We start from the raw sequence: 27,323 nt of genomic DNA, 5'->3' as shown, positions 1-27,323 counted from the left end.
GCCTGATTCCTCTGCCAGGCATACCAGTGGGAGGTCGATTGTGCCACTTTCACGGCATGTGGCAATCAATCACAACCGACCAATGGGTGCTAGCAGTCATTGCTCAGGGTTACCACCTGAACTTTCTTGCTCTTCCACCGGAATCACCACCTCTACAAGTGTGGAGAGTAACCGACCACTCTGTCCTTCTGGAGCAGGAGGTTTCCCCTTCTTCTCCAGTTAAGGGCAATAGAACCCGTTCCTCTTTCGCAACAAGGCCTAGGGTTCTATTCCCGGTACTTTTTGATCCCCAAAAAATCCGGGGGGCTTCGTCCAATTCTAGACCTACGTGCCCTCAACAAGTACCTCCAGCGGGAAAAGTTCAAGATGGTAACCTTGGGCTCGCTTCTACCTCTTCTACAAAGAGGACACTGGCTCTGCTCTCTGGACCCCAGGACGCATACCCCCACATTGCGATAGCTCCAGCTCATCGCAAGTACCTCCGGTTTTTAGTAGGCCCAAGGCACTATCAATACCGGGTGCTTCCATTCGGCCTAGCATCGGCACCACTAGTCTTTACCAAATATCTCGTAGTTGTCGCAGCCTTTCTCAGGAAAGAAGGTGTTCACGTCTACCCCTATCTAGACGACTGGTTAATCAGGGCCCCAACCCAGCAAGCTGCTCGATCGTCCCTGGATTTGACCCTACACACTCTAATTTCTCTAGGATTTCTTGTCAATTACGAGAAATCCTATTTAGTCCCATCTCAAACCTTGTCGTTCATTGGGGCAGACTTGGACACCTTACAGGCAAAAGCCTTTCTACCTCAACAACGAGTGCAAACCCTCGTGTCCCTCGCTCACCAGTTGCAGACTCAGTATATAGCAACAGCTAGGCAATTCCTTGTCCTTCTCAGACACATGGCATCCTCAGTCCATCTCACACCAATGGCCCGCCTGGCCATGAGAGTCATGCATTGGACTCTGAGGTCACAATGGATTCAAGCGACTCAGCCTCTGTCAACCATTGTCCACATCACCGACACACTCCGTCTGTCTCTCGCCTGGTGGAAAGATCAGAACAATCTCCTCCAGGGACTGCCTTTTCACCTACCAGATCCTCAACTCATTCTCACCACCGACGCTTCCAACCTCGGGTGGGGAGCTCATGTGAACGATCTACAGACACAAGGATCTTGGTCTCCAGAGGATACCAAACACCAGATAAATTTCCTGGAGCTTCGAGCAATGCGATATGCTCTCAGAGCTTTTCAGGATTGCCTATCAAATCACGTCATCCTGATTCAGATGGACAACCAGGTGGCCATGTGGTACATCAACAAGCAGGGAGGCACAGGCTCCTTCCTTCTGTGTCAGGAAGCTGCGCAGATTTGGGCGGAAGCGCTCTCCCACTCGATGTACCTCAGGGCCACCTATTTGCCGGGAGTGCACAATGTCTTGGCAGACAAACTGAGTCGTGTCTTCCAACCGCACGAGTGGTCTCTCAATCCCTTTGTAGCGACCTCTTTCTTCCAGCAATGGGGTTATCCCCAAATAGACATCTTTATGTCCCCTCAGAACCACAAAGTGGACAATTACTGCTCCCTCATTCGGAGCGAGCGCTCTCAGCCCAGAGATGCATTCTCCCTCTCGTGGGCAACCAGTCTGCTCTATGCATTCTTTCCACTTCCTCTTCTCTTGAAGACTCTCGTGAAGCTCCGTCAGGACAAGGGAACCATGATCCTGATAGCACCTCACTGGCCACGCCAAGTGTGGCTTCCCATACTCCAGGATCTCTCCATCCGCAGGCACATTCCCTTGGGAACGCACCCGCTTCTGATCACTCAGAACGACGGATGTCTATGCCATCCCAATCTTCAGACCTTGTCCCTGACGGCATGGATGTCCCTGACGGCATGGATGTCCCTGACGGCATGGACCCTTCAACCACTTAACCTTTCAGATTCAGTTTCTCGTGTCCTGATTGCTTCACGGAAGCCTTCCACAAGAAAGTCTTATTCCTATAAATGGAAAAGGTATACATCATGGTGTTCTTCGCAATCCCTTGATCCCTTTTCTTGTCCAATCCCAAGGTTTTTGGACTATCTCTGGCATTTATCGGAATCAGGTCTAAAGACCTCTTCCATCAGAATGCATGTCAGTGCAATAGCCGCCTTCCATAAAGGTGTCGGGGATGTCCCTATATCGGAACAACCCCTCGTATCACGTTTTATTAAAGGCTTGCTCCATATCAAGCCACCTTTACGTCCTCCGGCCCCTTCTTGGGACCTTAATCTGGTTCTCGGGCGGCTCATGAAACCACCGTTTGAACCTCTTCACTCCTGTGACCTAAAATATCTCACATGGAAAGTGATTTTCCTTTTGGCTATCACTTCAGCTCGCAGGGTTAGTGAGTTACAGGCCCTAGTTACCTATCCGCCTTACACTAAACTCCTGCAGGACCAGGCGGTACTCCGCACTCACCCTACGTTTTTGCCTAAGGTAGTTTCGGAGTTTCACATTAATCAATCCATCATACTACCTATCTTCTTTCCCAGGCCCCACTCCAACCCAGGGGAACAGGCTCTGCATACCCTCGACGTAAACGGGCTCTAGCGTTCTACCTAGACCATACAGTTGCCCACAGGAAGAGCACTCAGTTATTCGTCTCTTTCCATCCCAACAAATTAGGGCAACCTGTGGGTAAGCAGACTCTCTCTCCTGGTTGGCGGACTGCATATCTTTTTGCTATCAGCAAGCAGGCATTCCTTTCCAAGACTGTGATAAAGCACACTCTGTGAGGGCCATGGCGACTTCAGTAGCACACCTACGATCAGTTCCGCTTCCTGACATTTGTAGGGCTACCACCTGGAACTCTCTCCACACTTTCGCAGCCCACTATTGCTTGGACAAAGCCGGAAGACAGGATTCCATCTTCGGCTAATCTGTCCTGCGTAACCAGTTTCCAATGTGACGTACCAACACCCTTCCGCCTGCCCGGTGGGGTTCAGGATGCCCTCTACCAAATTCCACCCCAGTTGTTGTGCCTGTTGCACACCTTTGGGTACATTTGGTACATGTTCGAACATCCTCAACTCGGTACTCACCCATATGTGAGGACTACCATCCTGTGAGAAAGCAAATGTTGCTTACCTGTAACAGGTGTTCTCACAAGATAGCAGGATGTTAGTCCTCACGAAACCTGCCTGCCGCCCCGCGGTGTTGGGTTCTTAATGTTTTGTTGTTTTATTTTTTCGGCACTGCCTGTAGCTATCAAATAAGACTGAAGGGGGACCCCTGCTGGCTGCAGGGTTAGTGCCATGCTGGGCATGCCCAGTAGGGGCCAGTCAAAGTTCTGGAAACTTTGACAGAAGTTTTCCGTGATTGGGCTTCATCCTGATGATGTCACCCATATGTGAGGACTAACATCCTGCTGTCCTGTGAGAACACCTGTTACAGGTAAGCATCTCTTGCTTTCTCTTTTTTTTTTTTTTTTTTTATCTTTAACATGGCTCATCCAGCCAAAGACCATTGTGGTCATTCTGATTCTTGACCAGAATAGTGGTCTGGAAGATGAGGGCTTTTTTGAGGTTAACAATTTTGTTATTTCTTTTCAGAGAGCTTGACCCCTTGTATTATATCAACTTTATTCAAGACAGTTTGTCATCTTCCTCCTTTGCTATCTACTCTTCTGGGTAGCTGAACATGAATGTTCCCTCTCTTCCTAGTGTGTAGACAGATGGACTCAGGACCCAGTGGGTTATGCTCCCCTGCCAGCAGATGGAGACGGAGCAAGTTGACATTACAGTATATATACTCCTGCAGTGACCCCAGCCTGCCAGTATTCTCTGTCTCCAGCAGATGGTGGACGTGCACCTCCCTATGGGGATTGCTGTGAATTTTGAAAAGAGAATTTTAAATTGAGAAACAAATACCCCGCTCTCCTGTGGTGATACCTAAAGGTGCCTCCCCAAGTTGAGAATTCCTGAGGTGATTTCTGTGGTCCTTCAGAGGTGTGCCTTGGTCGGGTAGCAGTTTACTGGCATGGACTTAACTGCTTGTACAGCTGAAAGGCAATGGGTGCAGAAGGCTAAGTGCGGAGGTGATGGCAGATGCCCTCTCCCCCCGCAGCTGGAGACCATCTCTGTACTCAGCTGGTAAGCGCTGAGCTCTGGTAAGTTTAAAAAAAACAAACTTTGATCTACAGAGACAGGGGTTTCAGGCCTTCCTTCAGTCTCCATGCCCAGTGCGCCGTCCTGATGATGTTCCCACTTCTGTGAGGGTTAGGGGAACTGGGCAGCCTGCCGGGTTGAGTGGCCCAGATGGGCTAGGCTCCGTGGTAGGTTTTTCTCGGCGTGCTGTGTGGTAGACCGCAGTGGCGTTTTCATGCGCGCTTGTGTGTGCTTTACTACTCTCTGCAGGACGTCTGCTCTGCGCACGTGGTGTGCGTGCTTTGCTAGGCAACCTAATAGTGTGTGCGCCTTGCCGCACTTATTGCTGGGGCGCCTATTTGTGCATGCAACTTTAAGTGTGAGCCGTTTGAAGGCACAGTTCCCTGTACGTACCCGGATCAGTCCAGACTCCTGGGTTTTGCCTCCCCTCCAGCAGATGGAGACAGAGAAAAACTCAAAGGATTCAGCCCTAATACCCGAGGTGCCACCTACAATCCATCAGTATTTCTCTGTCTCCAGCAGATGGTGGAGGTGCAAAACCTTCAGTCTGTGTAATTTTGTTTGGTGTTCCTTTAAAAAGGGAAATTAGGTTGTTTGGACAGGCAAATTGGTTGGTTTGATAATACTTCATTTAAAAAAAAAAAGTTTAAAGACAGCTACCTCGGCAGCTTTCGTTTAGCCTCCCAGGGGGTTGCTAGGTCCTGAGGGGACCATCCCCTCTGGTGCTAGAGGCTTCCTAGGCTAAGGGTCAAGGGCCCTGCCTTTTCAGTGTCCCGTAGGGGGTGATACCGGGGAGCCCAGCTCACTCACCCCAGCTGGACCAGGACCCGACGAAGACTGCAGTCCCAGCAGGTTGTATAAAAATAAATAAATAAATATGTTTACTTTCTTTTGTTGTGGCGCTATCGGGCTCTCCTGTCCTTCGCGACTGTTAAGTTTTTCGATCGCCTCCGTCCCGCACGCCTGCCGCGTCTTTTTCTTCCTGGAGTTTGCCGGCGTGCTGAGGCTCCTGCAGCCATGCCGAGGGGAGCTGCTTGCTGGGCTTGTGGCTCGGCACGTGTGTGCTTGTTGCGCGAAAGTCTGTGCTCCTCCTGCCTCCCTGGCGGGGGAGGAACCTCCAGTCCGACCGGGGAGGGCAAGGGAAGCGGTCACAAACAGAGGCAGAGGTACAGAGCTTATTCCCCTGCTCCGTTCCCACGGAGTGCGGGAACGGATACCATTTTGGCATCCTTTTCAGCTGCCATATCCGCCGCGGTGGGGGAGGGGAATCTCCCACCTCCATTATCGCTGCAGGAAATGGCCCCCAGAGGGGGTCGATTGATGCAGCATGGGCGTGGCTGAGCATAGTCCCGAGGGGCCTCTGACTCATCCTCCTCCTCTTTTTCGTCAGTTTATTTTGAGGATACATAGGGCCTTTAAAGCCAGTAAAGCCTTGAAGAAGCAGGGGGGAGAGAAGATTTCTCTGGGTCTCTCCGCGTCCAAAGCTAGGAAGTGGGCTAAGTCCACAGGGACAGCTGGTGTGTCAAGGGTTAAACGGCCTTTACGTTCTGCCGCGCACGTAGATACAGATTCCTCTTCCAATTCCTCGGACACAGATGACCACACCGGACAGCCCAAGCCTCTGCCGGGGGCCAATGGGGATGCTGATAAACAACAGGATTCCCCATGCAACTCTCGAGGTTGAAGGGGATGACCCAAAGGTGGTCCGCCTGTTTAGAAAAGAGGAACTGGGTCCTCTTATACCGGCAATTTTGGGGGAGTTAGGCATTGAGATATCAGCACAAGAATCCCGGCTTGGTGAGATGGACCCAGTATTATTGGGCCTACGGGGCCCGACTACTTCTTTCCTGTTTCATTTTTCAGCCATTGACTTATTGTTCCAGGAATGGGACACTCTTGACCTTGGGCTCAAGGTCAGTAAAGCAATGGATAGGCTCTATCCTTTACCAGAGGACACGTTGGAACTTCTTTGTGTTCCTAAGGTGGATGCGGCGGTGTCCGCGGTCACCAAGAAAACTACTATCCCTGTCACGGGAGCGACAGCCCTGAAGAATCTGCAAGATCGGAAGTTGGAGCTTCAGCTGAAGAACATTTTTGAGGTTTCCACACTGGGAGTGCAGGCTGCCATGTGCAGCAATTTTTCTTTACGTGCTGGCCTGCACTGGGTTCAACAGCTTCAGGCCAATGCTGGTCTATCAGATGGGGAAGGCTCTGCAAGCAGGTCATCTGGAAGCAGCGATTGCTTATAGTGCGTATGCGCTTTACGATCTGTTATGGACTTCAGCCAGATCGATGGTTTCGGCTGTCTCGGCACGCAGGCTCCTGTGGTTGAGAAATTGGTCAGCCGACATGTCGTCCAAAGCTCAGCTGGGTTCCCTGCCCTTTAAGGGTAAGTTGCTGTTTGGAAAGGACTTGGAGGACATGATTCAGTCCCTGGGCGAGAATAAAGTGCATAAATTACCTGAGGATAGACCCAGCTCGAGGGGTTCCTTTTTGGCTCTGTCTAGATTCCGGACTCCCCAGTCTTCCTTTCGGCAGAATTTGGGCAGACAGCAGTCTTGGTCCCAGTCCTTTCGAGGCTGGCGTTTTGGTAGATCCAATAATCCTCAGGCTGCTCCTGGAGCAAAATCTTCACAATGAAGTTCAGCCGGTCCATTCCTCTGTTCCAGTAGTGGGAGGCCGACTCTCTCTCTTTTACAAGGAACTGGCCAAGATAATGTCGGATCAATGGGTCCTTACGGTGATAAGTCAAGGTTACGCTTTAGATTTTGCATGGCGCCCTCAATAGTGGTTTCTGGTCTCCCCATGCGGTTACAAGGAGAAACGAAAGGCTGTAAAAGAGACACTACAGCGTCTACTCGAACTCTGTGCCATTTCGCCAGTTCCTCCTGCAGAGCAGAGGAGAGGCCGTTATTTTATTTACTTTGTGGTTCCCAAGAAAGAGGGAACTTTCCAATCCATCCTGGATTTGAAGCAGGTCAACCGTGTCTTCGAGTTCCTCGTTTCCGCATGAAGACCCGGAGCTCATAAGAACATAAGAAATTGCCATGCTGGGTCAGACCAAGGGTCCATCAAGCCCAGCATCCTGTTTCCAACAGAGGCCAAAACCAGGCCACAAGAACCTGGCAATTACCCAAACACTAAGAAGAACCCATGCTACTGATGCAATTAATAGCAGTGGCTATTCCCTAAGTATAATTGATTAATAGCCATTAATGGACTTCTCCTCCAAGAACTTATCCAAACCTTTTTTGAACCCAGCTACACTAACTGCACTAACCACATCCTCTGGCAACAAATTCAGTCATTGCCTCAGTGCGACAGGGAGAGTTCCTAGCATCACAGGATCTGGATCTCACAGAAGCTTATCTGCACATCGGCATCCAGGGCGTTCACCAGAAGTTCCTGCAGTTTTTCATTCTGGGACAACATTATCAGTTATGAGCGCTGCCCTTTGGTCTTGCCACCGCACCCCGCACCTTCACCAAGGTGATGGTCGTGGTGGCAGCACAGCTCCGCCGGGAGGTTCTCCTGGTGCATCCATACCTCAACGACTGGCTGATTCGGGCGAAGTCTGAGGATCTTTGCCGGGCGGCGATTCACAGGGTGCTTCAGTTGTTGCAATCCTTCGGTTGGGTGGTCAACCTTGCCAAGAGTCGACTGGTACCCTCCTAGTCATTAGAGTTTCTGGGAGCTCTGTTCGACATGCAGCGGGGGAGAGTGTTTCTTACCTCAGAACGCATTTCCAATCTTCAGGGCCTGGTTCGAGAATTGTTGTCCAAGCGTCTCCCAAGGTACGGGATTACCTTCGTGTCCTCAGATCAAAGATGTCCACACTGGAGTTGGTACCATGGGCTTTTTCTCATATGCGGCCCTTACAATCTGCTTTGCTTTCCCGGTGGAACCCAATCTCTGAACAATTTCACCTGCCCCTGCTTCTTATGGATACTGCGAGGTCCAGTCTAGATTGGTGGCTCCTCTCAGACAATTTGACCCGAGGGGTTCCTCTAGTGGTGCCTGAGTGGACGGTGGTTACCACAGATGCCAGCCTCTCCGGATGGGGAACGATCTGCCTGGGGGAATCTGTGCAGGGACTATGGTCTCCACAGGAATCTCGGTGGTCGATCAATCGCCTGGAGACCAGAGCGGTCTTTCTTGCGTTACAGGCCTTTCTCCCACTCCTGCATGGGAAGTCGGTCAGGGTCCTGTCTGACAATGCGACCCTGGTGGCGTATATCAATCACCAAGGAGGGACCAAGAGTCAACCAGTAGCGCAGGAGGCTCAACAGTTGATAAGCTGGGCGGAGCAGCATCTAGTCAGCATTGCGGCATCCCACATAGCCAGCGTCGACAACATTCAGGCAGACTTTCTCAGTCTGTACCGTCTCGATCCCGGGGAATGGGAGTTGGCCAACGAAGCCTTTCAGCTCATTTGCGAACAGTGGGGCACACCCAGAATGGATCTGATGGCGACATTCAAGAATGCCAAAGCCCCACACTTCTTCACTTGTGTTGGTGTTAAATCTCATAGTTAGGGCGCCCCCCCCCCCCCCCCCCCCCCAATGTTTTTGTGACTTTCACCAGGATTCTGCAGATTTTATTCCCATGTTGGAAAAATTTAAGAACATAAGAACATGCCATACTGGGTCAGACCAAGGGTCCATCAAGCCCAGCATCCTGTTTCCAACAGTGGCCAATCCAGGCCATAAGAACCTGGCAAGTACCCAAAAACTAAGTCTATTCCATGTTACTATTGCTAGTAATAGCAGTGGCTATTTTCTAAGTCAACTTAATAGCAGGTAATGGACTTCTCCTCCAAGAACTTATCCAATCCTTTTTTAAACACAGCTATACTAACTGCACTAACCACATCCTCTGGCAACAAATTCCAGAGTTTAATTATGCGTTGAGTAAAAAAGAACTTTCTCCGATTAGTTTTAAATGTGCCACATGCTAACTCCATGGAGTGCCCCCTAGTCTTTCTATTATCCAAAAGAGTAAATAACCGATTCACATCTACCCATTCTAGACCTCTCATGATTTTAAACACCTCTATCATATCCCCCCTCAGCCGTCTCTTTTCCAAGCTGAAAAGTCCTAACCTCTTTAGTCTTTCCTCATAGGGGAGTTGTTCCATTCCCCTTATCATTTTGGTAGCCCTTCTCTGTACCTTCTCCATCGCAATTATATCTTTTTTGAGATGCAGCGACCAGAATTGTACACAGTATTCAAGGTGCGGTCTCACCATGGAGCGATACAGAGGCATTATGACATTTTCTGTTCTATTCACCATTCCCTTTCTAATAATTCCCAACATTCTGTTTGTTTTTTTGACTGCCGCAGCACACTGATCTGACGATTTCAATGTGTTATCCACTATGACGCCTAGATCTCTTTCTTGGGTTGTAGCACCTAATATGGAACCTAACGTTGTGTAACTATAGTATAGGTTATTTTTCCCTATATGCATCACCTTGCACTTATCCACATTAAATTTCATCTACCATTTTGATGCCCAATTTTCCAGTCTCACAAGGTCTTCCTGCAAAATTTATCACAATCTGCTTGTGATTTAACTACTATGAACAATTTTGTATCCTCTGCAAATTTGATTATCTCACTCGTCGTATTTCTTTCCAGATCATTTTTAAATATATTGAAAAGGGTCCCAATACAGATCCCTGAGGTACTCCACTGCCCACTCCCTTCCACTGAGAAAATTGTCCATTTAATCCTACTCTCTGTTTCCTGTCTTTTAGCTAGTTTGCAATCCACGAAAGGACATCTCCACCTATCCCATGACTTTTTTTACTTTTCCTAGAAGCCTCTCATGAGGAACTTTGTCAAACGCCTTCTGAAAATCAAAGTATACTACATCTACCGGTTCACCTTTATCCACATGTTTATTAACTCCTTCAAAAAAGTAAAGCAGATTTGTGAGACAAGACTTGCCTTGGGAAAAGTCATGCTGACTTTGTTCCATTAAACCATGTCTTTCTCTATGTTCTGTGATTTTGATGTTTAGAACATTTTCCACTATTTTTTCTGGCACTGAAGTCAGGCTAACCGGTCTGTAGTTTCCCGGATCGCCCCTGGAGCCCTTTTTACTTTTGTAATACATTTGACCTTTTCGTGCTCTCTGATGAAGAAGTGTATTGAGAATATTCTGTGTGGCCAAAAAGTGCATTTTGTTGTGACCGGTTGGGAGGGTTTTTTTTAACTTATAATTTATTAAATTTTATGCATCATAACAAAGTATCCACTTTGTAAAACAAACATGATGTAGCAATTAATCTACATTAGAAAAGAAAAAATAAGGCAATACACCTTCATCCAATAATCCCCAAATATAGAGAGGAGAAAAAGAAATAAAGGAGAAAGTATAAAAGAAACAATTCTCAAAGAAATGACATAGCCTGAAAAACCCATATTCCATCTATTAGTTTGATGAGAAATTAGACATACCAATAGGGATCAACATTTTCTTAGAATCAAAAAAAAAACCAAAACAATCCTTATATCTTACAATGCATTTGCAGGGATATCTCAGGAAAAAAGTTGCACCAACATCTCTGGTTTCCTGGTGCAAGGCCAGGAATTCGTTCTTGAGTGATTCTGGAGACATCTGGAAATATCCTCTGCTTTTTGACTGATAAACAAAACATTTGAATTTTTAAAATAATTTTTCATAACTAAACTCAAATCATATTCTGTTAAAAAAAAAAAAAATAGATGGCTCTTTCTGAGACTTCATATTCAAGAAAGACAGTCAAATCTGTATGTAAAGATTGAGATTGATTGAGCAAGATGGCAAAAAATCAACTTTATAAGGATGGGGGTAGAATCAAGAGGAAAAAGCTAAGATATCTAAAAGTTATCTTTTTAAAGTTACACGAAGAATTTCCCCCACTACCCTTTGAAAATTTAATAAACACAGATTTAAATGTCTATATGTTCAACTCTTCTATTCAAGGCACCACAGTCCTGAATAATAGAGGCTTGTGCTCCTTTAATGGAGTGAATTTCTCCTTCCACCTCCTTGATCTTCCCCAACATCTCCTGAAATTGAGAAGTAGTATTCTTGGCCATAATGCCTACTTGTTGAGACACAATAGTTACCTTTGAAGTGCAAGCAGAAAAAGCTTTCCAAAGGTTAATCATTAGATCCCAAAGAGAGTCTAATGTAACAACTGCTGGTTTCTCCGGAGAAAAGATGCTCATGCTGAACTGAAGACCCGGGGGAGATAGACTCACCCTCTCCAGGTGCGGAGAGAACCACACCAAGACCAGATGCTCTGGAGCAACCTCCTGACTCCACCGGAGGTATCTGAACGGGGCTGTCAAACACCGAAACTCCCTCTCTCTCGGCAAACAGAATATCTTCATAGGAATCCATCATCGAGGGTTTGACCATAGATCTCCATGCAGCTGGCGGCAGGCGATCATCAAGAGGACTCAAAGGTGCCTCGTCCAAGACCAGGTTAAGCTCTCCGACACTCGCCCCGGCAACAGGACCCAAAAACCCCAGGATTCGACAAGGGCACCAAACCTTGCTCTCGATTGTCAACTGCCCAAGGCCAATAAGTGCTCCGAGGGAAAGAGCCGTACCTTCCCCTTCCATTTAGAAGGCATGAAGAACAACATCTAAGCTCCAAATACGAAATAATTGGCAATAATGTAAAGGAAACAACGGAGCAAAGCTGGTGTTCAGACCGCCATCTTGACTCCTTTCCCTCCGGTTGGGAGTTTTTCATACCATTGTTTATCTAGGTGAAGTTGTTTTTCTAGGGCCAATATTGCAGCATTAGTTTTCTTTCAATATGTGACTATATAAGATATGTCTACTCGCAAAATGGTCTTGGCCATCTCCCAAAACAAAACTGGTGAGTCCTGGTGTGCTTCATTATGTAGTAAAAAAAAAAAAAAAAATCTTCCAACCTATTTAGTAAGTATTTTCTAAAATTCAAATCCGTGTAAAGATGTTTGGGAAACCTCCAGAACCTAGTCAAACCTATAGGTCGATACCCTTCCAATTCCAACCAAACCAGTGCATGATCTGAAATTACTATGGAACCAGTTTGGGTGTCAACTGTCCTAGAAAAATCCTCCCGACTTGTAAGTAAATAATCAGTGTGAGACTGTGTGTTATGTGCCCGTGCAATGAGTGAATTCTTTCTCACCGGGGTGACTTGTTCTCCAAATGTCAATCACATCTAGGCACTTGCATAGATACACAATACCTTTAAGTTGAGAATTGCTAGATTTGTAGCAGGCGACAATTTAGCTGATCATCATGAATAAAATGTAAAATCTCCTCCAATTACTAAGGTTGTTTGAGCATATGGGAGCAACAATCTAACTAGTATCATGAAAAAAGCATGACTGTAATTATTAGGAGCATAAATTGTGCAGAACACTATGGTCTTACCATATAATGTGCCTTCCAATATTAAGTATCTTCCATCCATATCCACAATCTGTTTTGTTTACTGAAAAGGTATCTCTTTGCCAATTAAAACCACCACCCCTGCTTTATAGGTGCCTGATTTGGGTGGAAAAAACTGTCCCATCCATTGATGCAATTTTGATGTTCTGCTGTAGTTAAATGTGTCTCCTGTAGCATGGCAACCTTAGCCTTTTGGCGCTGTAAGTTCTGTAACACTTTGTATCGCTTGTTAATCAAATCAATGCCTCCTTCATTCCAGGTTATACATTTCACTGGAGCTGTAGACATTCTCCTAGAGTTTGCTGAACATGCTTCTTGTATGATTTGCACATTTCGACAGCCTGGGCTCGCCAGCCTAAGCCCTAGTTGGTCATAACTTTTAGAATCTTCTATTCTCTTAAGAACAGAATAACAATATCTCATTGCAATTTCATCTGTATAATACTGTAGAACCAATTCCCTCCCCTTCCCCATTTTCCCGTCTGCTTCCCTTCACCCTCCCCTCTCATACCGTCTCCTAATCACTGAAACAAATTCATACCTCTTTCCCCACCATAGGCAACTAAATTGTTACATATGGAGGGCCCCACTCCCTCTTGCCACACATCTCTCCGATCTAGCCTGCTGGCTATATTTCTCTGTATTATGACCTATTCTTTTGAATTAAAGGAAAGAAAAATAAATTTGTATAGATATCTATCCATAGAAACATGCATATATTTAGTCATAGATATCCACATACTGGCAAGCAAATATGCGTGTGTTTACATCTACACACATGCATGTTGACAGTATACCTGTCAACATGCATGTTGACAGGTATACTTACCCATATAGAGTTACACACATGTATTTATTTATTTATTTATTTAAAACTTTTTATATACAGACGTTCATAGACATATCACATCAGTTTACAGGTAACGGGGGAATAATATTTTGAACCGAGAGGAAAAGATAGTTACATATACAGGAATATAGATGAACTTGGGAGAGTAGGAGAAAATAAAGGGTCAAGTGACCTAGGAGAAGATATGAGAAGATATCAGTTTAAACTGATTTTCATCTTTGGAAAAATTTGGGAATTTGTGGGTGAAAATTTGTTTAAACTGAAAACAAAGGATCCTAAGTATGTCTTATATCTGAGAGGATGGACAGGATGTTCTGACAGGTGCAGAGGTTTGTTGCTTTTGGGGCCCCAAAAGCTTGAGTTATCTTTAACTAGATATTCTGTTCCATTGTCAGTGTATTTTCTCAAGGGTTGATAAAGACCAGAGATTATTTGCACGCATTCTACTAAAGCACGGTCTGCTTCTTGGAGGAAGCAATTGCTATTGTGCCGAGGACATTTGCAAAATGGTGACTTGGTCATCCTTGTTTTCTTTTGCAAAGCATTACCGGTTGGATGTTCTTGCTAAGGAAGATGCAGCATATGGAGCTGGGATTCTCAAAGCAACTCTTACTTCCTCCCTTCCTACTTAGTTGGGTTCTGGTATCTCCCACTTGTAAGGACTGGTGTAGCAGGATAAAACTGAAGGAGAAATGTTTTTCCTGTTAATTTTCTTTCTATGAATCCAGCTACACTAGTCCAGGACCTTCCCAAGAAATGGCGCCACTTCTGAGTCATAGAAAGATTTATCGGTTAGATGTCTGTATGCATATTTGGGGGACACAAGTCTCCTTTCAGTCTGTTGTCTTCCTCTTGTCATCCTACTAGTTGTTCCTATTTACAGGTTTTGGACAGCTACCTGGATATGAGGTTTTTCTCCCCAAATATGTTCAGAGTTTTTCTTTTGTTCTCAAATTGAATAGTCTGTTTCAGTGCTTTGTCATAAGAATACCGAATTTCTCTTTGTTGCACCAGCTCTATGTATTGGCGATTTCATGGAGATAGGTTGTATGCGCTACCTCCATGTGATGGTAGGGGGACATAACCCACCTGTAAGAACTGGACTGATGTAGCAGGATTCATGGAAAGAAAAGTAACAGGGAAAAATGTCTCCATCCTCAAATTTGAAAGTTTCAAATTTTTGCATTCTTAAGTTCCTAAATGAAAGATTTACAATATGGAGTTCATACAAAAACACACTTTCTCCTGGCTGAATATTCTTTTGGACTGTCTTTTTCATTGATCTGAATATGATCAAAAGACAAAGTTGGTTTGTGTTCACTTTAATGCGGTCCTGCAACCTAGGAGAAAGAAACCAATCTTTTCATATCTACTCGTATGGTTTTATAACAAGACTACTTCATCTTAAACCTCCTCTAAAACCTGTGACAATTTCTTGGAATCTTGGTGTTCTCATTCAACTGATAGGCCACTGTTCAAACCCACAAATATATCCCAGTTAAAATTTCTAACATGGAAAGTAGGGACGTGCACGGAAACAAAATTTGGTTCAGTTCATTTTTCATTTTCAGAGCATTTTGTGTCCAAATGTTGTTTTCTTTCAAATTTTTGATTATTTGTTTTCAGTAATTTGTGCACCCAAGTTACCAAAAAATGTTCCGGAAATTTCAGAATGAGTCTAGTTTTGATTAGTTTTGTGTTTAACCAACCAAAAATGGATTCATTCATTGTATTCTTCACATTTCTTTAAAACAAATGCACATCCTTAATGTGAAATACTATTTCTATTATCCATCACTTCTACTACGAAAGCTGGTAAGATGTAAAAGTTCACAATACATCAGAGTAATGACAACTTTCATTGCCTTCTGGGCTCTTCTTCCATTAAAGAAATATGTAGAGCAGCTATGTGGAATTCTGTCCATACTACACAATTTTGTGCAGATGCTGCTTTTTCATGACAGTAAGTGTGGTCAGTCAGTTCTGAGAAACTTGTTTGATGCCTAAAGTGTTTATTTTATCTCCTTCCCACGAAGTATCCATTGTGCGAGTTTTCTGGTGGTGTTCCTCAGCTTGTGAATCCACTACATTGGCGACTGCTTGACCATAGAGAAAACAGTTGCTTACCTACTGTTTTCTCTATTGAATATTTTATTGTATTATTTTGATATGTATTTTAATTTTGTTTGTATGATTGTTTTAACTGCAAACTGCTATGATCTATGGCGTATGTGGTATATAAGCAATTTTAAATTCCTATAAGAGTTCTCTGTGGACAAGATAAATGGATCACACATACCCACCAACTTCCCCTTTTGAAGTTCAAAACAAAAAAAAACACTTTTTTGGCTTTTAAGCTATTACTTGATTGTTCCTTGTATCGCATTGCTGAACGAGAACTTTGCATGAGTAGAAATGCCTAGTCCTTTAAAACTCTTAACATTCATTTCTCAGTGCCATCAGTCATATCACCCACATATGATTGATTTATCCTGCTGTCCATGGAGTACAACAGTTATAGGTAAACTGTTTTACTGTAAACTTTATTCCATAACCCTTTCAATGGCATTAACATGCACATTACATTTTTACCAGTTTTTAGTGCAAGTTTTATTGCATAGACTGCTTAGAGAAGATAAATGCATCACATATTCTGAGTTTGTTACTTTTGGACATCAGTGGATAATGCTCTGAAGGTTTTATGCACCAATATGTTCTGTGGCTTTTTTATAACATAGTTAAAATAGCAGTACAAGGTAGACTGCTCAAAATATTATTTTTATTTATTGACTGTTGCAACCTCTTGTGGCTGCCTTTGACTTTATTGTATATTGCCTTGTATTTAACACATTTTTGAAACAAAGTATTTGTAGCATTTCCTGTATTTCATTTATTATATTCCTAACCTACTTGTTTATAAATAAATGCTCCAATCAAGAAATAGTATACAATACAATAATGTTACAAATTAATGTAAAATAGAAACATATTTAAAATACACAATAGCACAATATGCAATACAATATAAACTATCCAAACACCCAATATAAAATGAAAAGCTACTCTGTTCACACTATAATTTTTTGATTTAATATAAACATTCTAAACCCACTGTCAGTGTGAATCATAAATTACAAAGACCTACTTACAATATCTTAAATAGCAGAATCTAAAATTAACTGCTTAGAACACAGTGTTCAATCACACACATACATAGTGACCTGTTTTATCTAAAATAATCTTAAAATATATATGCATACAGATTAACTCCTCCAGATGCCCCTTTTCAGTTGTTCATTCAATTTTTTTCTTATCTTCTCTGCTACTGACTCCCTATCTCAGTGCTGTAACGTTCAGGTAGTATTTTCAGAAACATGAATACCTACAAGACTGCGCTCCTTTTTCCATGCAACCAACTGCATGCCTTGTCTACCTTCTGGGTTTCTCTTTATCAATTTCACTTTGCTTTCTTTTTCCATCTCCTCTTTATATCGTCGTCTGTGCTGTACCTCTCTAGGTTTTCTATATAATATCCACAAATTCTATCTTTTCCTCTTTGACTGTTGTCATTTTCTAGTTGAAGCACTCTATCTGGTCCTTGATTACAGTAATAGACTCCTGGTTGGGCTACCTTCTTCCCTATGACTTTTTCCAGTTTTTTCAGAATGCTGCTACATACCTACTCTTCCAGCTTAGCCCAGTGTTCTCTGCCACTCATGCCCTGTTTGTCCATCATTGGCTATCAGTCCAATGCTATTCTCAAATCAAGATACTGTTTCTGGTCTGGCGTTCACTGACTTTTCTGCCCTTGTGACCTACCACTTTCCACACCACTCCTAATATTCACAATCTCATACTCTTCTCTTTGCATTCACACAAAACAAGCCTCCAGTTTCACATTTTTTCTTTTCTAGCCCCTTCTGGAATAAACTCCCTCCAAAGTTCAAGCCTCTCCTTCACTGTATATGTTTCACTATTGTATGAATACTTGCTTTTTCAGATTTGCCCTCCTTAATCTTCTCCGCTATGTTTCCCATATCTGTTACCCTTCTGTATTTTCCTCTATCCTGCCTACTACATAGAGTTCAAATAATAATCACTACTGCAGTGCCCCAGTTTTTCCTTAGATTCTTAAGGGGCAATTTTTATTAGCCTGCCCTAAGTACAGATTCCACATGTCTTTTTGTATCCATAGACCTTAGAGGTAATTTTCAAAGAAACTAACCATGTAGTTTGTTTGAAAAAGTGCTTGTGTGGGCACAAAAGCACCTCCTTTTTCTGCAGGTCAAGGAGTGGAAGTAAAAAGTATATGTGTGGATTTGAAAACTCATGTGTACTTTAAACTCCCCAACCAAAACATACTCCCGGGAATTCCACTTTTTAGTGCAGCTGAAAGTCCAGATGATGTGAACCCTGTGAATAATTTTTAGCTGCTTTGTCCCATACAATTTTCCACCAGGTCAGTTTACCTAGGTATTTTCCTTTGAAAATTATCCTTTATTTTGGTAGCAGTGATTGAGTAGGAACACTACTTAGGAATTAAAAGCAGATGAAACAGAAAACATAATTCAGCTGGCAAACAGTTATTTTACTTTAGGTTTTGAGATTTGTTCAGACCTAAGTATTAAAAAGGTTAAAATTTTAAGGATTTTCTATCTTGATTGTTCCCTCCCCCATGTATAGTACTGTTTTATATATTGAAATATACAGCTGTCTGAACTTTCTGCTCCCCATGATGAGCCCTTCAGCTTTTGTTAATACCTCAAAACAGTGTACCTTTGTCACACTTTTATTTATTTACATTCTGCTTTTTGACACTTCAAAGTGGATTACGTTCATCAGGCACTGTATTTCCTCATCGCCAGAGGGCTTACAATAAGTTTGTACCAGAGGATAAAGTGACTTGCCCAAGGTTACAAGGAGTGGCAATGAGATTTTAATCCTGGTTTCCCTGGTTTGTAGTCTGCTGCTCTAACCACTTGGCTACTCCTCCAATCAAGTTTATCAAGATTGCTGGTCTTTCATATTCCCTTGATTGCAGAGGCAAACGAAGTCCCTTTCAGGGATACAGTCTCGCACTGTGCTTTTGTCTTCTGTCAGATTCATCTTGATTCTCTTATCTTCATTTAAGAGTTAGAAAATGGGGATTCCTCTTGGTCCCTCACCTCATAGTTTAGACTTTTTCCCCCTTATATTTTACTTTTAGGCAGAGACCTCATCATTTGCATAATTTTCTAGAGTTTCTCTACTAGGGAGATTGTCAAGAGATCATCTTTCCGTATTCCAGGCCTGTGATAAACTATTTGTCCCTTTTATAAGAACATAAGACTTGTAATACTGAGTCAGACCAAAGGTCCATCAAGCCCAGTATCCTGTTTCCAACAATGGCCAATCTAGATCACAAGTCCCTGGCAGGATCCCAAGGGGTAGATAGATTCCATGATACTTATCTCAAGGATAAGAAGTTGATTTCTGCAGCTCCATCTTAATAATGGTTTATGGACTTTTCCTCCAGGAACTTGTTCAAACCTTTTTTAAAACACAGCTATGCTAATAGCTTTCACCACATCCTCTGGCAATAAATTCCAGAGCTTAATTATGCGTTGAATAGAAAAATATTTTCTCTTATTAGTTTTAAATGTATTCCCTGGTAACTTCATTGTGTGTCCCCTAGTCATTGTACTCTTTGAAAAAGTAAACAGCTGATTCACATTTACTCATTCCATTCCACTAGACCTCTATCATATCTCCCCTCAGTCGTCTCTTTTCCAAGATAGAGTTCTAACCTCTTTAATCTTTCCTCATAGGGGGAATCTTTTCATCCCCTTTATCATTTTGGTTGCCCTTCTTTGTACCTTTTCTAATTCTGCTAATGTGGTAATCAGAACTGCACACAATAGTCAAGAAGAGGTAGCACCTTGGAGTGATACAGAGGCATTATGATAGTCTCTGTTTTATTCTCCATTCCTTTCCTAATAATTCCTAGCATTCTATTTGCTTTCCTGGCTGCTGCTGTACGCTGAGCTGAGAATTTCAACATATCCTAGATCCTTTTCCTGAGTGGGGACTCCTAATACCTTGTATTATTTTGCTATAATTTTGGGTTACTCTTCCCTAAATGCATCACTTTGCACTTGTCCACATTAAATTTTATAGGCCATTTGGTATCATAAACATCTCATACTTTGAATAGATTTAGTAGATATTAAATAGGTATTAATTTCTAGACCTTTATCTCATTTCTAGCAGGTAGGTAGTGACCCTGCAACCCTTTTTTCCCTTCTTAGATTTTCTGTATTCTTTGACTTTAATTAACTAAGGGAACTGGTTAAAGTTTTTTTTTTTCTTTCTAGACAGGTATAAGTCAGTACCTATTTTCTCTTGACCAGACAGAAGGCAATCCATTCTAGTAAACTAAATTCCAAGTAGAAAATAAATGAAGACTTCTCTTTGGTGTGTAACCCAGTTACTTTTGGGAGAGTGGAGCATCAATTATACCAATGTTGATTATATAGACTTGTACATGTGCAGGCCTAATGCTGATGCTTTTTTAATTCATTCAGTTATCTGAATGGACCAATACCCAGTTAGATAATTGACACATTACTATACTTTTGAGGGCTGGTGTTGCTGTAAATGAATTTTATGAAAAGCTGTTCAGATTGTTTGAGAAAATAATACAATACAAGGAGGAAAATTTAATGACATATTTTTATTAAATGGTCGCTGTTCAAATTTCTCAGGTTTTCTTTTTCATTTATAAGAACGTTTGCTTTTTATAGCAAAAGAAGAAATATCGGAAAACAGAAACACTAAAAGGTTTTCTCAGGATTCTCCACCATATTCTGCTCCTCTCTCTCCTAAACTGTCCAGAACAGAAGCTCACCCTTCTGAAGGTACTCTAGCATCAGTTGTATCTATTTCAGTAGAAACCTGACAGCACAGTCAAGACTGCAAGTAAGATAGTGTGAGGAAAAAAAATAACAGTACAAGTTAGGTTGAATTGAAGTTTGTCTGGTTTGAGCAATTGGTCTTTATACATCTCTGCTATTAAGATAACACAATTCTATTTTCATGTACAGTAGAGAACAATGGGTTTTGTTGCATGACTTATTGAGAAACATCTATGTATTAAATGAAAAACATATCTATATAGTTATTGTGCAAACTATACATTCCCTTTAAAGGCATAGTTATATCATAAGGATTTCTTTTTATCTTCTTACTTTGGAGGAAACCAGGATATAAAGTTCCCTGCTAAATATAGAAAATGCTAAATTAATGACAAAGAATAAAATAGGAAAAGCATAAAAACTGTATACCTGCTAAATATTTTTTCATCTGTATGATTTTGGTTATATAGCAGAAATACTACCAATTAAAGAAAATGGTACTCTCAAAGAACACAGATTTTTAGAGGAATCTATGGACTCTGCACTTAATTCAGTGAATGTTCCCAGCCCTTCTCATCGAAATTCCACTGATTACCGTAGCTCAGGAAATGCTACATACTACAGGGGCTCTCTCCATCCAGTGATTGCTACCTCAAATTCTGCCCCCATTCTACGGAGGTTGTCTTCAAGTTCTGCTGGGAACGCTAGCTATTATGAAGTAAACAGGAACCGTATGCAAAGGAGAATTGAAGGTAATGCAAATCTTAAAATGTCTGCATAATTGGATATTAAGCCGTTCATTACATTTTATTTTTGGCAGAGTACTTCCTCCTTTTATATATTTTTTTTCTTCTAGCTCAATCAGAGCCTGTGCTGTGATGACCATGAGCCTTCGTCTGCAACTACCCAGGGATTTGTCCCCTGTTTTAATAGGCCCAACCTCCTCCTATACCAAGTTAGATGGCTGCAGCAATGGTTCTAAGACTGGGAACCATGCACCAAGGCTCTTTCTGGAACCCTATACCATGGGCTGTAAATCTGGCTTCCAGGTGTCTCCATCTTTTTTTTTTTTTTTTAATTTTATTTTATTTATACATTTTACAAATATAACCAAGAAAACTCTTGTACAGAACAGTGCATACAATTAAGAAAACATCACCATATTGAAAAGAAAAAAATCATTTTTTTTGCCCACAAAATGTGGAGCACTTTGTAATTGCCTCCGAGTTATAAAATTAGCCAGTTGCTGGGAATCAAAGCTAGTAACTCTCTTAATGGTAGTGAGACTGCATCATCCCCACCTGATCTGGAATTGAACTGGGGACCCTCTGCATGGTAGTGTACAGCACTGCCACTAAGTCACCAGGCTGGCCCAAAATATTGATTAATGCAATTTTCAAAGCCCATTGGTAAAATGACTTTTTGAAACTGTTCATCCTTACTGCTGGTACATATAGAATTCCAGATACCATATTTAACATATAGTTTTTGTGCCCTATTGTGAACCGTTGTGATGGCATCCGCTTAACAACGGTATAGAAAAGATTTTTAAATAAATAAATATACCCATATTCAGTGGAGGTGTTTCCAGGGCAGGGCAAAATATAATTTTGCATTTTTAAAACAGTGCATGTTTTGAAGGGGAAAAATAGGTGCAGATCTCTTCGGGTACTTTACCCTTTGGTGTTTTTCAGAGGGGAAGTATGTTTGTACTTTCTGTTTGAGGTTTGGAGCAAAGTCTGTGGGTAAAAGTGCAGACTTTGCGATTGCCAGTTGCCTTCTATGAACAGAAATAAGTTGGGCTCCTGCTCAGCTGAATCCTCATGAAAACCCCATACAGGCAACACATCAATGCTTATCAAACATGGGTATATGACAAAAAACTGAAGAATAGACTCAGATTTTAAAACAGAAGGGGTATTACTACAAGAAAAGATTAGCACCTGTTAAAAATAAGTATCGGTATAAAAGATGAAAAATATTAGAATGAAAAAAGAACAAGGATTAAGACCAACATGAAGTAATCGATACAGGTGTCCCCCAAGTTTCAGCACTCTCGGCCTCACTATTCAACATCTATTTGCTACCTGTGGGGCAGATTTTAAAAGCCTACGCGCGTAAATCCAGGTGGATTACGCATGCCGGGCCTATTTTCAAAAGGCACGGCGGCACACACAAAGTCCCAGGACGCATGTAAGTCCCGGGGCTTGAAAAAAAGGGCGGTCCGGGGTGGGGCAGGGCGTGGCCAGAGGCCTCTCCACGGCCACTGGGCCTGGGGATTACGTGCCGGCACGCCTGCCTGTGGCAGGCATAACTTCTGGGATAAAGGTACAGGTTATTTTTTTTTCAGGCTGGGGGGCTGGACAGGGTGGGTGCAGGGTGGGTGCAGAAGGAAAGTTCCCTCCAAGGCCGCTCCAATTTTGGAGCAGCCTCTGAGGGAACGGGGAAAGCCCATCGGGGCTCTCCTAGGGCGCGGCGCACACAAGGTGCACTAGTGTGCACCTTGCGTGCACTGGGTAGCGCGCACAAATGTACCCCACGCGCATAGGTTTAAAAATCCGGCCCTGTATGCGCATTACTAGCAAACCTTGGAATCAAATTCTTCCTATATGCAGATGACTTACAATTCTATATCCCTTTCAACAAAACACTTGAAAAAACTGCATCGTCTCTGACAACATAAGTGACGGACATACAACAAAATCTTTCTCAACTAAAACTAACTCTAAACCCTAAAAAAACTGAAATTGTGTGGTTAATGAGAGAGAACACAATAATCAAACCGCCAACCTTAGACCTATGAGTTATTAATATTACACCCTCAAATCAGTTAAGAGACCTAGGAATTCAGATCAATGGGAACTTCACTATGAAAAAATATAAACAAATTAATCAAAACTGGATACGCCAAGCTGAGAATATTACGTCTTTGAAACCACTGCTAACAATATAGGACTTCCGCACTGTCTTACACTTATATCCTTGAACTTGGACTACTGCAACTCCCTATTACTAGGCCTACCATCAAGTATACTGAAACCACTACAATTACTACAAAATGCCTCCGTTAGACTCTTATTAGGGATAAGGAAATTCGAACACATCACCCCCTCACTGATAGAACTGCACTGGCTTCCTATACAATCAGAATTCATTATAAAGTATTACCTCTAATTTTCAATATCATCAATAATAATAACCCAGGTTATTTAGGAGTTACACTTCAACTTTACATACCACAGAGAGCCCTAAGATCACAAAACAAAGGACTCCTAATGGTTCCTTCTACTTGGAACATATACCTAACACAAAAGACTGAATGTTCTCCATAGCGGGCCCCAAGTTGTGGAAAACTCTTCCAGAATTAATACACCAAATAACAGAGAGAATTTCAAGCAACAACTGAAAACTTGGCTCTTTAGAAAAGCATACGATTTAACATAAAATAGCAATATGCTGATAATCTCAACATCAGTATCAGAGATAATGTTAGTGGAAAGAGCAATAAGTAGTGAATGATGTAAAGTGTTTTGTTAGTTGTATTAGAATCTGTATTTACACGTGTGCGCAGATTTATAAAATCTGCCCCAGCCTGTGGCTCTAAGTGATACATAGATAAATCAGACAGTTAATGTAACTATTAGAAAGTAATGTTAAAATTGTAGTAAAGACTTTGGAAGGTTTCTTTCAAAGTAAATTGACCTTTATTATTCTGCCTTCTAATTCTGATTGAAGCTGCAAGTTCTACAACTGGGCCAGATCTTCATGTGCCAGATCGTGAGCCATCAAGAATATACAATAAGGATCCTTCCAGTTGGTCTATAGATGAAGTCATACGATTTGTGAGAGAAGCTGATCCTCAGGCATTGGCACCGCATGCTGAACTCTTCAGGAGACATGTAGGAACCTTTCTGGCTTTTGTGTTGATCTGCAGGGTATTTATAATCTCCAGTCCTACTGTACATTTAGTAATAAACAGGCCTCTTTGTTTCCCATTGTGTTTCATGACAAAAAAATCCACCCCTCACCTCAAACCAAAGCTTTATTAGTTGTAATTTGGAAACCATATCTCTCTTGGATTTCCTAATAGTATAGTGCTCATTTAACTTTGACTATACTGCCTTTTTAAAGCTGGTTTCAAAGCAATATAATAATACAAAATGGCTTTTCAGATGACAAGAGTTCATTACAGTGTTGTAAACTTGTCAGAATCTTGTTTCTGTCAAGGTTGGTTTCATTCTGGTTTTAAAGTACAAAATGAACAGTATTCAACTATTCAGAAGCATGTGTTCAGTCAAGCAGAACTGAATTAGCCATGACATGTGGATGACCATCCAACAGCACTGAATGGTCATCTCTCCAACTCAAAAGATTTTACTACTAAGTGTGCATGGGAGTTCCCACATAAGCCCCTCAATCTATTTTTATACAAGTTTCCACGTAGATGTGTGCCCTCTTGTTTTTTTTGTACCTCCTTTTTTTTTTTTTTTTTTTTTTTAACATTTTCAGAATAATTCCACAAGAGATACTTTCTTAAAGAAACAGTCAAGATTCCAGAAAAATATATAATTAAAAAAAAAATCAAATGTAAACTGAAGATTTAAAAAAAAATTTCAACTTTCCTAGCGTGAAGACAGATGGACTAGGACCAGTGGGTTATGCAAATCTGCCAGCAGATGGAGATGGAGCAAGTTGATGTCACAGTATATATATTCCTGCAGTGACATCAGCCTGCCAGTATTCTCCATCTCCAGCAGAGGATGGACATGCATCTCCCTATGGGGATTGCTTCAGATTTTAAGAGAACTTTAAAAAAAAAAAAAAGCCCTGCTTTCCTGCGGCAATACCAGATGGTCCCTCCTCCAGTTGAGAATCCATGAGGTGCTTTCCGTGGTCCCTCAGATAGCCAGTTGGTCTGGTAGTTGGTTTTCCACTAGCATGGACTTAGCTGATTTGACAGCAGGTGCAGGAAACTGAGCGTGGCATGATGACAAATGCCCTCTCCCCCCCGCAGCTGGAGACAGTCTCTGTACTCAGCCAGGAATGCTAAGCTCAGGTAAGTTAAAAAAAAAAAAAAAAGAAGACAGTGTAAAGGGGTTTTGTAGGACTTCCTCCGGACTCTATGCTCGGCACACTGTTCTGACATTTGTTCCTGCTCCCGTGGGGGTTAAGGGAATTGGGCAGCCTAGCAGGTTGAACAGTCTGGGTGGGCTAGGCCCTGCTGTTAGGCTTTTTATTGCGTGCCATGGCAGGGTTCTCTTGCGTTTCTGTGCGTTTGACTGCCCTCTACAGGATCGTTGGCATGCACAGTGCGTCTGGCTCTGCGGACGAATTGTGCGCTCAGTTTTGGGTGCACTTCCTGCATGCACATTTTTTAAGCATATCAATGGTGCGCCCAGATTTAGGGACACTGTTTGTGCATTTGTGTTTTTGCGACGCTTACTCTTGGGGTGCCTAATTTTTGTGCGTTTAAAATTTTTCAGCGTGAGACAGCTGGATGTACATTCTCAGTCAACAGATGAACTAATGACGCCGATAAACAAGAAACCTAAGCGCCTTTCTCTTTGTGTTGCCTGTTGTTTTCAGGCATCTCAGCCTGACGTGCCCTCTGTGTCAGCTCTGTTTAGAGGCTCAAGGAGAAATGGCTTCCTCTGATTTTGCTAAACCTTGTTCTTCCCATCCTGATGATGGTCTGGCTAAGGATTTGTCTGGAGGTGTGCTGAACCTTGGAACTCCCTTGACTGGTTCCGCTGCAGGAGATGACAGCTCAGTGGGCCCCACTCCAGTATCTTCTGGTTTTGACCTGGATCCTTCTGCCTTTTCTTGGGTACAGTTTTCTTCAAGGATTGCAATCCTTTCTTCAGGCGCAGTCCTCAGCTTCGGCCAATCCTGTTAGGTCGGATCCTCAGCTGATGGGCCCCTCTTCCAGTCCTATGTTTAAGCGCTGAAACACGCCTCTGTTAGCTGTGGGTATTCCCGACAGGAACCCTGATGACACTGATGATGAGGCACATCCTCACTCCAGGGAAGAAGGGGAAATTCCTCTGGGACTGGAACCGTATTGGACCATGTTGTAGTTCTTTCATCGAGATGAACTTCTGGCCCTGATTTTCCAGACCCTGAAGATGCTAGGAGTATCTGGAACAAATTCCATGTCTGAGCCAAAGAAGAATCCCATTTTGGTTTCATTGCGTAAAGCCTCTTGTTTTTTGCCTGTTATGGAAGCCATTCAAGAATCTTGAATGGGATGCTCTGGAGGCAAATTTCAAAGGGGGTCGGACATTGGAAGGCCTTGTATCCTCTGGATCCAGTGGTGAGAGAGCATTTGCATTTTCCGAAAGTGCATGCGCTATTCTGTGCCATCTCTAAGTGGACGACTATTCCTGTGGAGGGAGAAACGGCCTTGACGGATGTGCATAAGAGAATTGAGGCCATTTTCAAACAAGCATTTGAAGCAATGGCAATGACATTGCAGATAGCTTCCTGTTGTGCCCTGGTGGCTCGCTCTTTTCTGCTTCTCTCTGAGGAGGTTTATGATTCTGAGGTGAACTCCAGAGCAGTTATGGAACCCGCTGCCCCCTTTAGTACACGTGGGCTGCGATTTGGTCTGTACCTCGGCTAGGGGAGTGGCTTCGATAATAGCGGCCAGATGTTATTTATAGCTGTGCAATTGGTCGGCCGACACAACCTCCAAAGCTAATCTTATGAAATTGTTCTTTATTTATATATTTACTCATTTTATATACCATCGTTCCATGTAAAAAATCACAATGGTTTACACAAGTTAACATTCATAGTTATAAATCAACAAGTACTAAAGGGTAATGGAGGTAGTTTTCATAAATAGACATTGACATTTATCAATCAAATTGTTCCTATACATTTGACTCAAGGTTAAGACATGGTCAAGGAGTAAAGAAAGTAAAAATAGAATAAAATAAAATATAACGGATTTCACATTTTAGTTATTACGTTGTATCGATT

The 27,323-nt window shown here is 42.6% G+C and overlaps 1 protein-coding gene across 10 annotated transcripts in view; it reads left to right on the top strand.

Annotated features, from left to right (window-relative positions):
- The window catches only part of SCML2 (Scm polycomb group protein like 2), a 282,901-nt gene that overhangs the window by 227,635 nt on the left and 27,943 nt on the right, over window positions 1-27,323 (top strand). For 9 of the 10 annotated variants that reach the window (XM_029603334.1, XM_029603332.1, XM_029603328.1 and 6 more), the window contains 3 exons: window positions 20,229-20,342; window positions 20,810-21,091; window positions 24,075-24,238. In XM_029603334.1, the coding sequence (XP_029459194.1) occupies window positions 20,229-20,342; window positions 20,810-21,091; window positions 24,075-24,238 (560 nt within the window). The remainder of the gene's footprint in view (window positions 1-20,228; window positions 20,343-20,809; window positions 21,092-24,074; window positions 24,239-27,323) is intronic. The other variant, XM_029603329.1, reaches the window with a different exon arrangement.

The sequence above is a fragment of the Rhinatrema bivittatum genome, chromosome 5, assembly GCF_901001135.1.
Source record: "Rhinatrema bivittatum chromosome 5, aRhiBiv1.1, whole genome shotgun sequence".
Classification (NCBI taxonomy): Eukaryota; Metazoa; Chordata; class Amphibia; order Gymnophiona; family Rhinatrematidae; genus Rhinatrema; species Rhinatrema bivittatum.
This window is presented reverse-complemented; position numbering and strand designations above follow the sequence as displayed.